This window comes from Sus scrofa, unplaced genomic scaffold, assembly GCF_000003025.6.
Source record: "Sus scrofa isolate TJ Tabasco breed Duroc unplaced genomic scaffold, Sscrofa11.1 Contig981, whole genome shotgun sequence".
NCBI classification, from domain to species: Eukaryota; Metazoa; Chordata; class Mammalia; order Artiodactyla; family Suidae; genus Sus; species Sus scrofa.
In genome coordinates this window covers 65,499-79,425 of record NW_018085364.1, presented here as the reverse complement: position 1 = coordinate 79,425, position 13,927 = coordinate 65,499, and the positions used below count along the sequence as shown (strand labels likewise).

Sequence of the window (13,927 nt, the reverse complement as noted above, 5' to 3'; positions counted from 1 at the left end):
AAAACTACTGCAACCACAAAAGTATGAGCTCCTTAAGGGTGGAATTAACCAGCTTAAGAAAAATAAGATGGCCTATATTGTTACAAAGGAAAAATGTTTTCTATCAAAACATCTGATCTAAATGGTCCTCCTGGAAATGTGCTTTTTCGGGCTCCAGTGAAAGAGACTCAGTCCTGTGATAAAAATCAAACTTGTGAGAGCACATGGAAAATAATGTTTTGGGGTCAGGAAATTGGGCAGATGGATGTCAGAGCACAGAAAGCCACACTTCTTATCGCAGTCCCCTCGCTCCCACCCTGTCTGGCTTAGAGCCTCTGTGTGGATAACGTGGCATCACAGGCGGGAGGCGGGACACAAGCCAGTGGCGGCCTAATGACTGGCCTTGTTCAGCTCTGGGGCAGGGGGAGCTGGGACAGAGGAGCTGGGAAACACCGAAGGGGGACAGGAAGACAGAGTCTGTCTGTTCGGAAGGCCTGCTGCTCAACTGTCACCACTTCAAGAATAAAACTTGAGAGCAGCATTTGGAAACTTGTACTGCAGTTTGACAGAGGGATTTTATATCTGCTGAAGCTACTAATAAGTTAGGCTTCTATTCTGCATGTCTTTTCATGACATTTTGCTAGCAAGTCTTTGTTTCTTCTTTTATCTTTCTGCAGCTGCATCTTGAAGTTCCCAGGCTAGGGATCAGATCAGAGATGAAGCTGCCAACCTATGCCACAGCCACCGCCACACTGCAACCCTGACACATGTGGGACCTACACTCCAGCTTTGGCCAATACCCAAGCCATAACCCACTGACTGAGGCCAGGGACTGAACCCACATCCTCCTAGAGTCTACAGCAGGTCCTTAATCCACTGAGCCACAACGGGAACCCTGCAAAGCATCTCTCACTGTATTTTACAGAACCTCATCCACAATGGATTCCCTTTGGGGACAAGAATATGTCCTCAGGGCAGACATTTGGGAAGCCCTCTCCTGCTGGGCTGCAGGTCTCCAATCTCCAGATGCAAACCCAGGAGAAGAAAGAAGGAAGGGGGCACTCAGCCAGCCACTGGCCATGGAGGGTCCCTGCCTCTGGACCATTCATGAGCGAATCTGCCTCCAGAGCCCAGGGGGGAGGCTGCAGGCCTCGTAGCCAGGCCTTGCCCAACCTAACTGATGCCTGGCTTCACCCGCAGCTCAAAGTAAATACCACATCCTTCTTCTCAGGAGTCACCATTTAGAAGTTTCTCTGCATTTCGTACAGCACCGACCTACAGGACCCATCATGAGGGCCAAGCTGCCCTGCACACCCAGGAACTACACTCCTGGGACAGTTTCTCCATCCGGCTGAAATGAAGTCACACTCCTGTCTCAAATCCTTCCATTTCACTGATGGAAATTACTTGCCAAGGACTTCCTGTTGTGGTCAGCAGGTTAAGAACCTGACTAGAATCCATTAGGGTGCGGATTGGATTCCTGGCCTCACTCAGTGGGTTAAGGATCTGGCACTGCTGAGAGCTGCGGGGTACACTGCAGACAAGGCTCGGATCTGGCATTGCTGCGGCTGTGGTGTAGACTGGCAGCTGCAGCTCTGATTTGACCCCTAGCCAGGAACGCCCATATGCCAGGTGTGGCCCTAGAAAAGGAAAAACAAAGATATTATTTGCAGAACCTGAGAGTGTTATGAACATTTTAACAAGGTGGCAACAACAACAATAATCCCTTATGTGGACAGTTCAGAGTAAAAGACAGATCAATGCCTTCTAAGCATATAAAAATCATTTTCAACCTCACCCCAAGAGGAATAGAAAATAAAAAGAGTGTACATTTATCATGTATCAGATGAACAAAGATTACCTTTCATAAGACAGAGGGTCCCGGGTATGGCCAAAAAATACAATTTCCTAAGACACCATGCTGGTGAGGAAGTTGAAAAGTGTGCACAAAAGCACTCTCTTTTCCAGAATGAATCCATAGGAGCTCCCTGGTGGCTCAACAGGTTAAGGATCTGGCATTATCACTGCTGTGGCTCAGGTCACTGCTGTGGTAAAGGTTTGATGCCTAGCGGACATGCTGAGGGTGCAGTCAATTAAAAAACAACAACAATAAAAACCCTAATCCCTAAAACCTCAGACCTCTCAGCTGACGAGCAGATACTGGGGAGGGAGAGGGTCACTTGCCTCTGTTAATTTCGGGGGCCTTCCTCGCTTTAGACAGTCTCACCAAATGCGGGATGCAAGGGTCCTGCCAGTAGCCAATGCTCACCGCAAATCTGGAAACAATGGAAAAAGAAGCAGGTGAGGAGAGTAGGTCAGGCCAGGTTCCACGGCCAAGTTCCCAGGACCCAAGTAAAGGAGCCACAAGAAATAATGTATTGACCTCAAAGGCCAAGTCCCACCTAGGGCCCCAGCACCAGCATAAACAGGCTTCTCCATCCACCTTTCTACTCCCAGATGCTGCCCCTCACACAGTGCCCACCATGCTCGTTTCTTCCCTCAGATCACACATTCCATTCCCAGGACCCTGAACATCAAGTAACCCCACGTCCTACACCATTCAGAAGACCTGCAACCATGTATTCACTCAGCAAACGCACTGGCCAGAGCTGATCAGAGCCATTTCATCCACCAAGAGTGCGGTTTCCAGGGGAAGGAAGATCCCAAAAGAGTGGGCCAACATCACTAATAACTCCCAAGGAATTTCTCCGGATTCGTACACACCTGTCATTTCCTGTCCCTTAAGCAGGTCCAAGGAGGGAAACCAGGAACACTTACACAAAGCAGCTACAACTTGGGAAATGCTAAGGAAGCCCAAACTCTATCCTCATCTACCCTACCAGGATTTAAAGCGAGACTGTTCCAACCTGGGGAGCTGAGGCCCTGCTGGCCCCTGAAACTCTCCTGCCACCATGAGTGGAACCAGCCTGAGGACAAATGACAAGTCATAGAAGGAACCTGGATCCCTAAGGCTTCATCATGTTCCATGGCCTGGAGCCTTCTCTATGCCCCTAGGAATATGAGCGAGGTAACAGTGAGATGATACAGCTCTTTACAACTTAAGCCAAATTGAGTTGGGCTTCTGCTGCTTGCAGCTTAAAGCAAACTAAGTGATATCCTATTAACACAACGACTTCCACATTGCTTGATAAGTAAGTCCAAACTTAAGATGTGGGGCAGGAGGGGGGCATATGCTGGATGTCACCCATTAGGTTGTCAGCTCCTCAATGCACACATCACATCCTTCCTTTCCTTCCTTTTCTTCACATCCAGCAACAAGGCTTCCTGCTGCCTTGACTGCAAGAGGTGCTCAATTTGGTACAAACACATCAACCCCTCCCCACTCCAGCCTCTCCCATCCATGTTTGCACATCCATACACACCCAGGAGGAAGCATGCATGTGCAGCTACTCAAGGCAGCAACTCCACACAGCAACACACAAAGGACTCACTAAGGGACACAATTCACTACAAGCCCAGGCTGTCCAAGGAGAACAGAGAACACCTGCTCCCTGGTCTGACAGCGCTTTTCAAACAAGGAGCTGGGACTCATTCATATCCTAAAATCCCGGTAGCTTAACCGGACCTTTACAATTACTATAAGCAGTGTAAGTTCCCCACATTCCCTCTTCTTTTGAAGATATTTGATTTGGCTAGTCCAGATTCTTTGGGTTTCCACACACATTTAGATTCAATTTGCTAATTTCTTACAGAAAAAGAAAAGACAGCTAGAGTTTTGACTGGGACTTAAACAGCTAGTCTTTTGTAATGCTATATTGTAAATGATATTTCAAATTCTCATTTTCCTGTGCATGCACATCTATTCACAACACGTGTCTGACAAAGGAGTCCTAGCCAGAATGTATCATAAGGTGAACCCAATGTGATCACCAGCAGCAACAATGGACAAAGGACTCCAATAGTCCATTCACAATAAGCACCGGAGAAGTACGCATTTATCACCAGGGAAATGTCATTTAAGACCAAAATGAGACACTAGTTCACATCCACTGACCACAATGAATGTTTAACAAGGATATGGAGCCACTGCAGTTTGAATACATTGCCAGTGAGAACTGCAAACTGATACACCACTTTGGAAATTCGTCTGGCAATTCGTCTGGCAGTTAAATACATACCCACCCTATGGCTAAGCAATTCCACTCCTAGATATCTATCCAAGAGACATTTCAGACTGCTACAACAATGTTCCCTGCAGCCTGTTCACGATGGCCAAACACTAGATCCAACTCAAATCGGCACCACCAGGTAAACAGAACAAATCATGTTATGTTCACACAACAACACAAAAAGGAGCACATGATTTGACACTGACCACAATTCTCTCCTTGACCAATCTGCCGCCTGCCTCCTCTGACCTGCTCCTCCACTAGACCTCTGTCTGGGCTTAGAATATAAAGGCCTGGAATTCTGATCATGGTACAGGGGTTAAAGAATCCAACTAGGAACCATGAGGATGCGGGTTCAATTCCTGGCCTTGCTCAGTGGGTTAAGGATCTAGCATTACTATGAGCTGTGGTGTAGGTTGCAGATGTAGCTTGGATCCTGCATTGCTGTGGCTCTGGTGTAGGGCAGTGGCTACAGTTCCAATTAGAACCCTAGCCTGGGAATCTCGGATATGCCATGGGATTGGCCCCAGAAAAGGCAAAAAGAAAAAGAGACAAAAAGACAAAAAAAAAAAAAAAGAACATAAAGGCCTGAGCAAACTTGAACTCAGCTGCGAACAGCTCAAGGCCACATCGCCAGGATGACTCCCGTTCCCCTTAGAGGGCTTGCTTGCTTGCCTGAGAAAACTCCAGGCTGCCAAAAGAACTTACTCTTTGCTCCAGGTAACACCCTGTCCCCCAGTTAGCAAAGCCAGATGCTTTCACGGGGACCAACCCCCTCTTCCCCACGTTCTGTGCTTTTTCTCTGACTCCAATGAATCCCTGCTTCCCCCTCCTTCCTCCCTCACTCTCCCTTTAAAACACTCCTCTACAAACTGGAGTTGGGTTGAGTTCATACTGGATTCTTTTCTGCATTGCAATCGTTATTACTGATTAAAATCTAACCTTACCACTTTAACACGTATCCAGCTTTGTTTACCTGTGACAAAGGGTATTTTATCTTTGACAACGTGTGAAACAGGGATGAATCTCCAAGAACATGTTGAGTGAAAGAGACACAAAAAGAACGCATGCTGCATGATTCCATTTATCTTATACTCAAGAATGGGCAAATCTATTCAGGGTAGCCAGAATCAGAAAATATTTGCTAAGTAAGGGTAAGGAGACTAACTAGAGCTAAAAGGGAAATTCCTGGGTTTTAGAAATATTTTATATCCTGTTTTGGGCAGTGATACACAAATACATTCAACTGTCAACACTCATCAAACTGAACCTTCATGTTCTGTATAAATTATCTCCCCCTCTCTCCCTCACACCTGCCACCTCTCTCTCGTGCTCTGCTGTCTTAAGAATACCTGAGCGGAAAGTTCCCGTTTTGGCTCAGCGTGTTAAGAACTCGACATCGGGGAGTCCCTGTTGTGGCTCAGTGGTAACAAACCCGACTAGGACACATGAGGACAGGGGTTCAATCCCTGGCCTCTCTCAGTAGGTGAAGGATGCGGCCTTGCCGTGAGCCGCAGTGTGGGTCACAGACACAACTCAGATCTGGCTTGGATTTGGCTGTGGCACAGGCTGGCAGCTACAGCTCCCATTCCACCCCTAGCCTGGGAACTTCCACATGCCACAGGTGTGACCCTCAAAAGACCTAAAAAGAGAAAAAGGAAAAGGAAAGAGAACTTGACCTTGTCTCTGTGAGGGTGCCTGTTTGATCCCTGACATTGCTCAGTGAGTTAAGGATCTGGCCTTGCCACAAGCCTTGGCATAGGAGGCAGATGTGGCTAGGATCCAGTATCGCTACGGGGGTGGCAAAGGCCTCAGGTGCTGCAGCTGATTCCACCCCCAGCCTCGGAACTTCCACATGCCACAGGTATGACCTAAAAAAAACAAAAAACCTGAGGAAATTCTAGATGGAGGAAAAAAAAGATGAGGACTGTAGCTAATCCTCCCAGGTCCCTTACCAGCTCCCAGTCCCTCTTCTTCCTAGGAGGACCCCCATTTTGTCTGAGGCATCCATCTGCACTGGGAGGAAGTCTTACCTCCCCACACTGTGCTGCACCCAGGAGTGGGGCCGTGTGTCCTAACTCTGGCTAAAGAGCTCTTAGTTCACAGAAGTCTTCAGAGCAGAGCTCCCCAGAAAGCTCCTGCTCTCCTGATGAAAAGGGGCACACTCAGACACACATGCCTCTTGCTAATATCCCTTCCTTTGCTTTCCTCCTGGACCACAGCTGCTCACACGGTGCTCCCGGAAGCACAGACTAAAACAATTCGGACATCCCTGCAACAAATCTGTTTTTAACCTGCAAAGCAAGCTTGCGGAGCCTTGAATCCATTCACAACAGAGCAACTTTCTAATCAGAAGTTTTCAGACAGTGGAATTCCCTGGTGCCACAGCAGGCTAAGGATTCAGCACAGTCACTTCTGTGGCTCCCGTTCCAGCCCTGCACCAGGCACTGGAGCATGCCACGAGTGTGTCCCCCACCAAAAGAAGACAAAAACAAAAACAAAAACAATGAGTGTGACCAGAGAAAAAATACTCCGTCTCACTCCTGATTTAGGAAAACAGATCCTCTTCCACCTCACACCAGTCAGAACAGCCATCGCCGACTGGGTCATTTTGCTGTACAGCAGAAATTGACCCAACATTGTAAATCAACTATAATAAGAAAACATTTTAAAAAAAGAATGGCCATCATGAGTAAGTCTTCAAATAACGAATGCTGGGGAATGTGTGGAGAAAAGAGAAGCCTCCTACCCTGTTGGTGGGAATGTAAACTGGGGCAAGCAGTACGGCGGGGCCTCAGAAAACTACATTCAGAACTACCATATGCTCCAGCAATTCCACTCACAAAACCTGCATTCAAAAAGATCCATGCACCCCTATGCTCACTGCAGCCCCATTCCCACCAGTCAACACAGGGAAACCACCCAGAGGTCCACTGACAGATGAATGCATCAAAAGGCATGGCACATAAATACACAATAGAATACTACGTAGCCATAGGAAAGAACAAAATAATGCCACTGCAGCAACATGGATGCAACCAGGAATTACCATACCAAGTGAAATCAGAAGAGACAGACAAATACCACAGACATCACTTCTAGGTAGAATCTACAATACAGCACAAATGAACCCACCTATAAAACAGACACTTTGTGGTTGCCAAGGGAAGGCGGAGGGAGCGGGATGGACTGGGAGTTTGGAGGTAGTACATGCACACTCCTACACTTAAAATAGATCAGCAATGTGGTCCTGCTGTGTAACACAGGGAACCCTGTCCAGGCTCTTGGCACAGACCATGATGGAAGATAGGACGAGAAAGGCAACATATGTAGGACTGGGTCACTGGACTGGATGGTAGAAATGGGCACATCGTAAATCAACTATACTTTAAGGAAAAAATTATCATCCACCTGCCAGTATTGTTACACACAAAAGCAGTACATCCCATCAGAAGAGTTCTAACTTCTGGATTGTAGGAGGGATGATGGAGATGAGGAGGAGGAGGACAAAGGGGGTGGGGATGCTAACAATGACTCTTCTGAACACCTACTATGTGCCAAGCACTGTGGGAAGGGCTCCACACTTAATCTCACAGCTACCCTCTGAGACAGATTAACGGTATTTATCTTGCACAGGAGGGCTCCGTACCAAAGGATGCAGCAAATCCAAGCAGAAATTACAGACCTAACTCAGGAGCTAACTGGCTTTTGAAACATGATTTGTAGACCTTAGACAGCTGTAACTCAGGGGGGGCAGGAACCACCTGACTCGCAGCTACATCAGTGACTTCAAACAAATAATATTCAGGCTGCAGGGAAATCAAAACTAGCCATAAGAGGAGTTCCCGCTGTGGCCAATGGGATCAGGGACATCCCCACAGTTCCAGGAGGCAGGTTTAATCCCCAACCCCACTCGCAGTGTTAACGGAACTGGCATTGCCAAAGCTGTGGTCACAACCATCTGATCTGATCCTAGGCTTAGGAACTCATGGGCCGCAGGGTGACCAAAAATAACCCATCGATTAATTATTTTAAAAAAACTAGCAATAAGCATTTATCGAAGGCTTCACTTAGGGCCAGATCCTCTGCTAACCTTTGCATGGATTATCTCATTGGATTCTCACATGCAAAGGGCACGTTACCATTATTACCCCCAGTTTATTTTGTTTTATTTTATCTCATGTTATTTTATTTTGTCCACACCTGTGGCAGGCAGAGAGTCCCAGGCTGGGGATCAAACCCGAGCCACAGCTGTGACAACTCCACATCCTTAACACTGGGCCACCACGGAACTCTTCTTAGAGCCATTTTACAGACGAGGAAACAGAGGCAGAAAGAGAATAAAGGGCCTACCATTCTGCAAGGAGTCACAAGATGACTCTGTGACAAGCCGTAACGGTTTAACATGTTCCCCTGAAGATGCAGAAGAACCACAGAACTTGAACATCACTGGTCCTGGACACTGTCCACAGTCATTCACCTGATGACTCTCACCATCTCTTTGCCTGGTTTGTTCACATAAGAGAAAACCCGGTGCAAACAAAGCTTGGATGAAATGCATCCAGGGGCAAACAGGTCCGGGTTTTATGGCCCCAGAACCTATGTCAGAAGATTCTGACTCGGCATCTTCAGGATCCAGAGTAGGCCCTGAGCACCTCTGCCTTTCTTTTCAAAGTCCCACAGGCTATGCCGATGGGCACTCAGGCCTGGGAACGAGATTCCCCGCAGTGCCAAACCCTACCTTCCCCACAATGTGAAGCGGTCTCAGGACACGCGGGCCTTGCAAACTGAGGCAGAGAAGAGCTCAAATTATGACAACTATCCAACAGAGGGTCAAGGAAAGGCAGGCCCGCATTACACTATTTCTCTGCACTGCTGAGTCTGAACTATTTTATACCAAACTTGCCCTGTTTTAAAGTAAGCAACGTAGCCAAAATTGTTACCAACAACTTCTTTTTTTCTCTTTTTTCGCCGAGCCGGCAGCATGTGGGAGTTCCCAGGCCAGGGACTGAACCCCTGTCACAGCAGTGACCCGAACCACAGCAGTGACAAGGCCATATTCTTAACCCACTGCACCCCCGGGGAACTCTACCAACAAATATTACATAAACCAATACTACCAACACAAACGGCAGTCCCTAGGTGGCCCCAGCTTCCAGGAAGGACATTCAGTTGCTCTGCCACAACACCCTCCTACATCCCTGTTTCCTTTCACCCTCCTTTCTTTGCTCTCTTCCTTCCTTCCTTTCTTGCTTTAGGTCTTCTCTTCTCAGGCGAACATCATCCACTCAATTACAAACTCCAAGAACACTTGTTTTTCTCAGCACTCCGCACAAAACTGTAACTATGTTGCTACCCCGGTAATTGTTTGCCTCCTGGCCTTTCCAACTGGAGTGAGTTCAGACACCACCTCAAACTTGCTCATTACCAGTTCTCCATCACAAAACACCACCAACTCGCCAAAAGGAAGGGCCTGGAACAAATTAAACTCTGAATTGTTTGAACAACAGGACGAGTGGAGGACACTCAAGCGTCATGCTTTCTTTTTCACGCCTTCAGATCCATGACACACACCTGTGCTCACCACGCACACCCACCCCCCCCTCACTCACACACACAGCCTCCACTACACTCCTAATTCTAGACTCCCTTAGCAAAACCCAGAGCTCTGGAGAATACAGGCTCGGCATGCAAATATGTGGCCCTGGACAGGCCATTCCCCCCTCGCCTCCACTTAACTAGCCTGGGTTTCAGGAGCACGACGGGGATCATGACAACTCCCAGGGGAATCTAACTTATACAAGAGCAAGAACCTGCATTTCTCTTCCGAACCCATCAAGGCCGCAGTTATGATTTCCTTCAAGTGTGTGTCCAGGCCCATTCCGCGCCCACCTTCTTCAGTGCCTTATCCCAGTCAAGGCATCCCAGGCTTATACTGTGCCAGGCACACAACAAACGTTACATATTATTAGTCAAGTAAATGAGTCCCCGCTCTGAGCAGGGGATCACAGATGGCCCACAAGGGAACGCGTACCTTTTGGGTAAAAGCCCACTCCCAAGACACAGGCCCGCCTCCCACCTAGGCCCCACCACCCAGGGGAAGCCGGCCCCTAACCCCCCGCCGCGCAGGTACCGCTTGCACAGAGTGGCATCTTCACAAGGGCCACGCACGCCCTCGTCGTCCGCGTCCAGAAGGGAGGAAGAACAGGCGGTAAAAGACGGCCTCCTCAGGCTAGTGGCCATGGGCGTGGAGGGTGCGAAAGGCTGCATCCACCGGGGGCATGGAAAAGGCTCGAGGAACGCCTGGTGAAGAAGCGAGCCGCAGAGAAGGCAGGCGAGAGGAGCGGGGCTGCACCTGGCTCCGCTGGCGCGGCTCAGTGACGCCGCCCTAGGCAGCTGCACCAGCAACCTCCCAGCGTCTTGGCTTCTCCACCGAGGGGCTCCTTGGACAATTTCCCCGCCCCCTCAGCCCACGGAGGGGTCCGTTGGAGAACTCCTTTGGCCCCGCCCCCACAACCCGGTAGGTCAGGCGGCGAGGGGGCGGGACCTGAAATGGATGCCAGGGAGCACCGCAAGCCCTTCTGGGAATGGAAGTCCTAGCGCTTTGGGAAGCCAGCGGGTTACTCAGGGCAGGTTATGAGCTTTTAGAAGTACAATTAAGAGTTCCCGTCGTGGCGCAGTGGTTAACGAATCCGACTGGGAACCAAGAGGTCGCGGGTTCGATCCCTGCCCTTGCTCAGTTGGGTTGAGGATTCGGCGTTGCCATGATCTGTGGCGTAGGTTGCAGACGCGGCTGGGATCCCGCGTTGCTGGGGCTCTGGCGTAGGCCAGGGGCTGCAGCTCTGATTCGACCCCTAGCCTGGGAACCTCCATATGCTGCAGGAGCGGCCCAAAGAAATAGCAAAAAAAGACAAAAAAAAAAAAAGTGCAATTAACTCAGGGCGTCGGGGCAAAGGGCAGAGAAGCCATCTGCAAAAACAAGTGCAGTGATAGAGTCAGTAGAAGTTGTCTCATTCAGCAGTTGAGTATATGTTTACTGAGTTCTGACTCTGTGGCAGGAACTGGGGGAAGAGCTTTGCACGCAAAGTCACCTCAGAAATTGTGAAGAGGAGTTCCCGTCATGGCTCATGGCTCAGTGGTTATCCTATCCAACTAGGAACCATGAGGTTGCGGGTTCGATTCCTGGCCTTGCTCAGTGGGCCGGGAATCTGGCATTGCTGTGAGCTGTGGTGTAGGTTGCAGACTCAGCTCGGATCCCTGCGTTGCTGTGGCTCCGGCGTAGGCCGGGAGCTGCGGTCCAGATTGGACCCCTAGCCCGGGAGCCTCCCTGTGCCGGAGGAGTGGCCCAAGAAACAGCAAAAAGACAAAAAAAAAAAAAAAAAAAAAAGAAATCTTGTGAAGAAAGGAACGTGTGGAAAAGGGATACCATGAAAACTATGCAGCAGTGAAAATGAGTGAACTAGAGCTACCACTTCAAAGCATCCGTAGTTGAATTGCAAATCATAATGCTCAGTGAAAAAAATAACATTTTTGTAAAGTTCAATCAAGGCGGAAGTAATGTTATTTAGAAAAACACATATAGATGGTCAAATAATATTACAGGCTAGTGTAAGACCAAGGGGAAAATCAGAAATTAGGCTATGTGTGCCCTTTAGGGAGTGTAGAAGGTCACACACTGGAGTGAAAAAGTCCATAGACATGTCCATAATTTCTCAAGGTGAAGTGAGTTCATGTGTGTCTCTTTCACAATTACGCATTTGCAAGATGTTCATCACATACACTATGCTAGACTTACTATAAAGAATCTTCTAAATAAAATTCTGTTTGTATTCTCTATTTCACTATCTCTCCGAAGCAGGAAATGGATGTTCTCAAACTTCAAGAACCAAGGGGTACACACACAGGGAACATAAACAAACAACACAAACCCAGTACCCATATGGTGGGGCAAGATCAGTTATCAAATGCTGGCTGAGTATTCAATGAAGGAACAAGAGCTCATTGATAGCCCTGCATGCTGTGTAGTGTCCTCCCCTGGGCTGCGAGTCCATGTGACTTGTAAGCTGCTGTCCATCCCATCTTTTGGTGTTGAGGGTCCTGTGTTCAGCCAACCCAACAACTCTAACTGGGAACCTCTCTCGGATAGACTGAAGGAGAGATGAGGAAAGCAATTGGCTTCACAAACAGGATGCTCTGACCTCAAGTGAGGATACCGGGTCAGCTGTAACTACCCACTCTTTTGCTAGTTAATGGGTTTGCAAGGCAGGCATTACTATCTGGGATGTGAGTGCCATTGGCTGGCCAGCTTGGGCTTTAGCTCATGATCTCTTGTCTCCAATGGCTGTTGCCATCTGTCCCACCCGAATGGCTCATTCTTGCCACTTAGGCAAAACCTATTGTGTCTTCTTTTGTTTTGTTTGGCCAGGCCTATAGCACATGGAAATTTCTGGGCCAGAGATGGAACCCCCACCACAGCAGTGACCACAGCCACCACAGTGACAATGACTGATTCTGAATCCCCTGAACCTCCTGGGAACTCCAGAAGCTTCTCTCAATTCACTTTGTCCCAAAGCAAGGTGACATCAGTGTGCCTTGTGTCTACCAGGAGGTCCCCCGAGGATCCTGCCTGAGACCAGTGACAACCCAACATCCTAAATCGTGGGTGCTTGAGTTCCATTTCCCAGGTGTGACGCTAGGACTTTGGTCACTGCATCTATCCTGATTTCCATCACTGGCTGCATGGGGTAAGCAGGTGGACTCTCTATAGGAAAGTACCCCCAACACAGTCCTGGAAGTCACCCTTCATGCTGTTCTGGCAAAGGCAGGATGTCACAAACCCAAGAAGACTGAAAAATGGCCCCCTGATTGCCTCCTGAGCCACTACGGTACAGCTAAGTTGGTGATGTTGCCTGTGTCCTGTGCAGCCTCCATCCCATGGCAGAGTCATAGTGACACTATAGACAAACTGCATCTGCAGCCTACTCTGCACCTTGAAGCAATGGGGTTATGCCAGATGCATAACCCACTGAACATGTCCAGGGATTAAACCCACATCCTCAAGGAGACCATGTCAGGTTCATGGCCCACTTTGGCATAGTGGGAACTCCTATGCTATTACTTTAAATTAGCCCCCCTTGGGTCGGGCCCTTCTAACAACTGGCCCTGGAATCTGTCTAGACTGAAATCAACAGGGGCTCCCCTTAGTGCCTTTGGAGATGCCTTCCATGAAGAGGTATTAGCAGCTTCCTCTCCTGCTTCCTGGGTCTCTGGACCACCTGTGATGTCCATCAGATATCTGTGGGCTTCTGATGCAAGAAACTGCCCCTCTAGGCCCTGCCTCACATACAATCAGAGCAAGAATTGCTGGCCATGCCCTAGGTTTTGCTGGAAATAGAGTCACTCTCACAGATCCTGAGCTTCCAATACCCAGCTTCCCAGTACTCCTTGAGTCATGGAGGCCACACCCCACAAGCTCAGTGTGGTCATTCAGGCCTCCTTGCTAGAGGATAGAGCTGAATCCGGGCCCTCTGGAACATCCTACCTGTAGGTGGCCTGGCTTCCCATTTCTTCAGTCCATGGTCAGGTGCCACTGAGCCTGACGATATCAGCGCTCCCCCAGACCCTCTGGAATCCACGGAGTGAACATCACTTAGGGCTCAGACACTTCATGTGGTGGAAGACCCCCTCTCCCTCTCGGTCAAGTGCCAGCTTCACTGCCTGGGGCAGGACTTCACCTCCTGCCTAAAGGCTGTGTCATCACCAAGGTTCACATTGGTGTCAAGGTATCTCAGAGTCTTTGGGGTATAACCCCTGAAATC

General features: G+C 48.9%; 1 protein-coding gene across 1 annotated transcript in view; it reads right to left on the bottom strand.

The window, feature by feature from the left end:
* LOC100626661 (leucine carboxyl methyltransferase 1) overlaps nucleotides 1-10,600 on the bottom strand; it is a 50,583-nt gene extending 39,983 nt beyond the window's left edge. The window contains 2 exon segments of the mRNA XM_021082515.1: nucleotides 2,164-2,255; nucleotides 10,243-10,600. Of these exon segments, the coding sequence (XP_020938174.1) occupies nucleotides 2,164-2,255; nucleotides 10,243-10,379 (229 nt within the window). The 5' untranslated portion in view covers nucleotides 10,380-10,600.
* Between the last annotated feature and the right edge of the window lie 3,327 nt (nucleotides 10,601-13,927).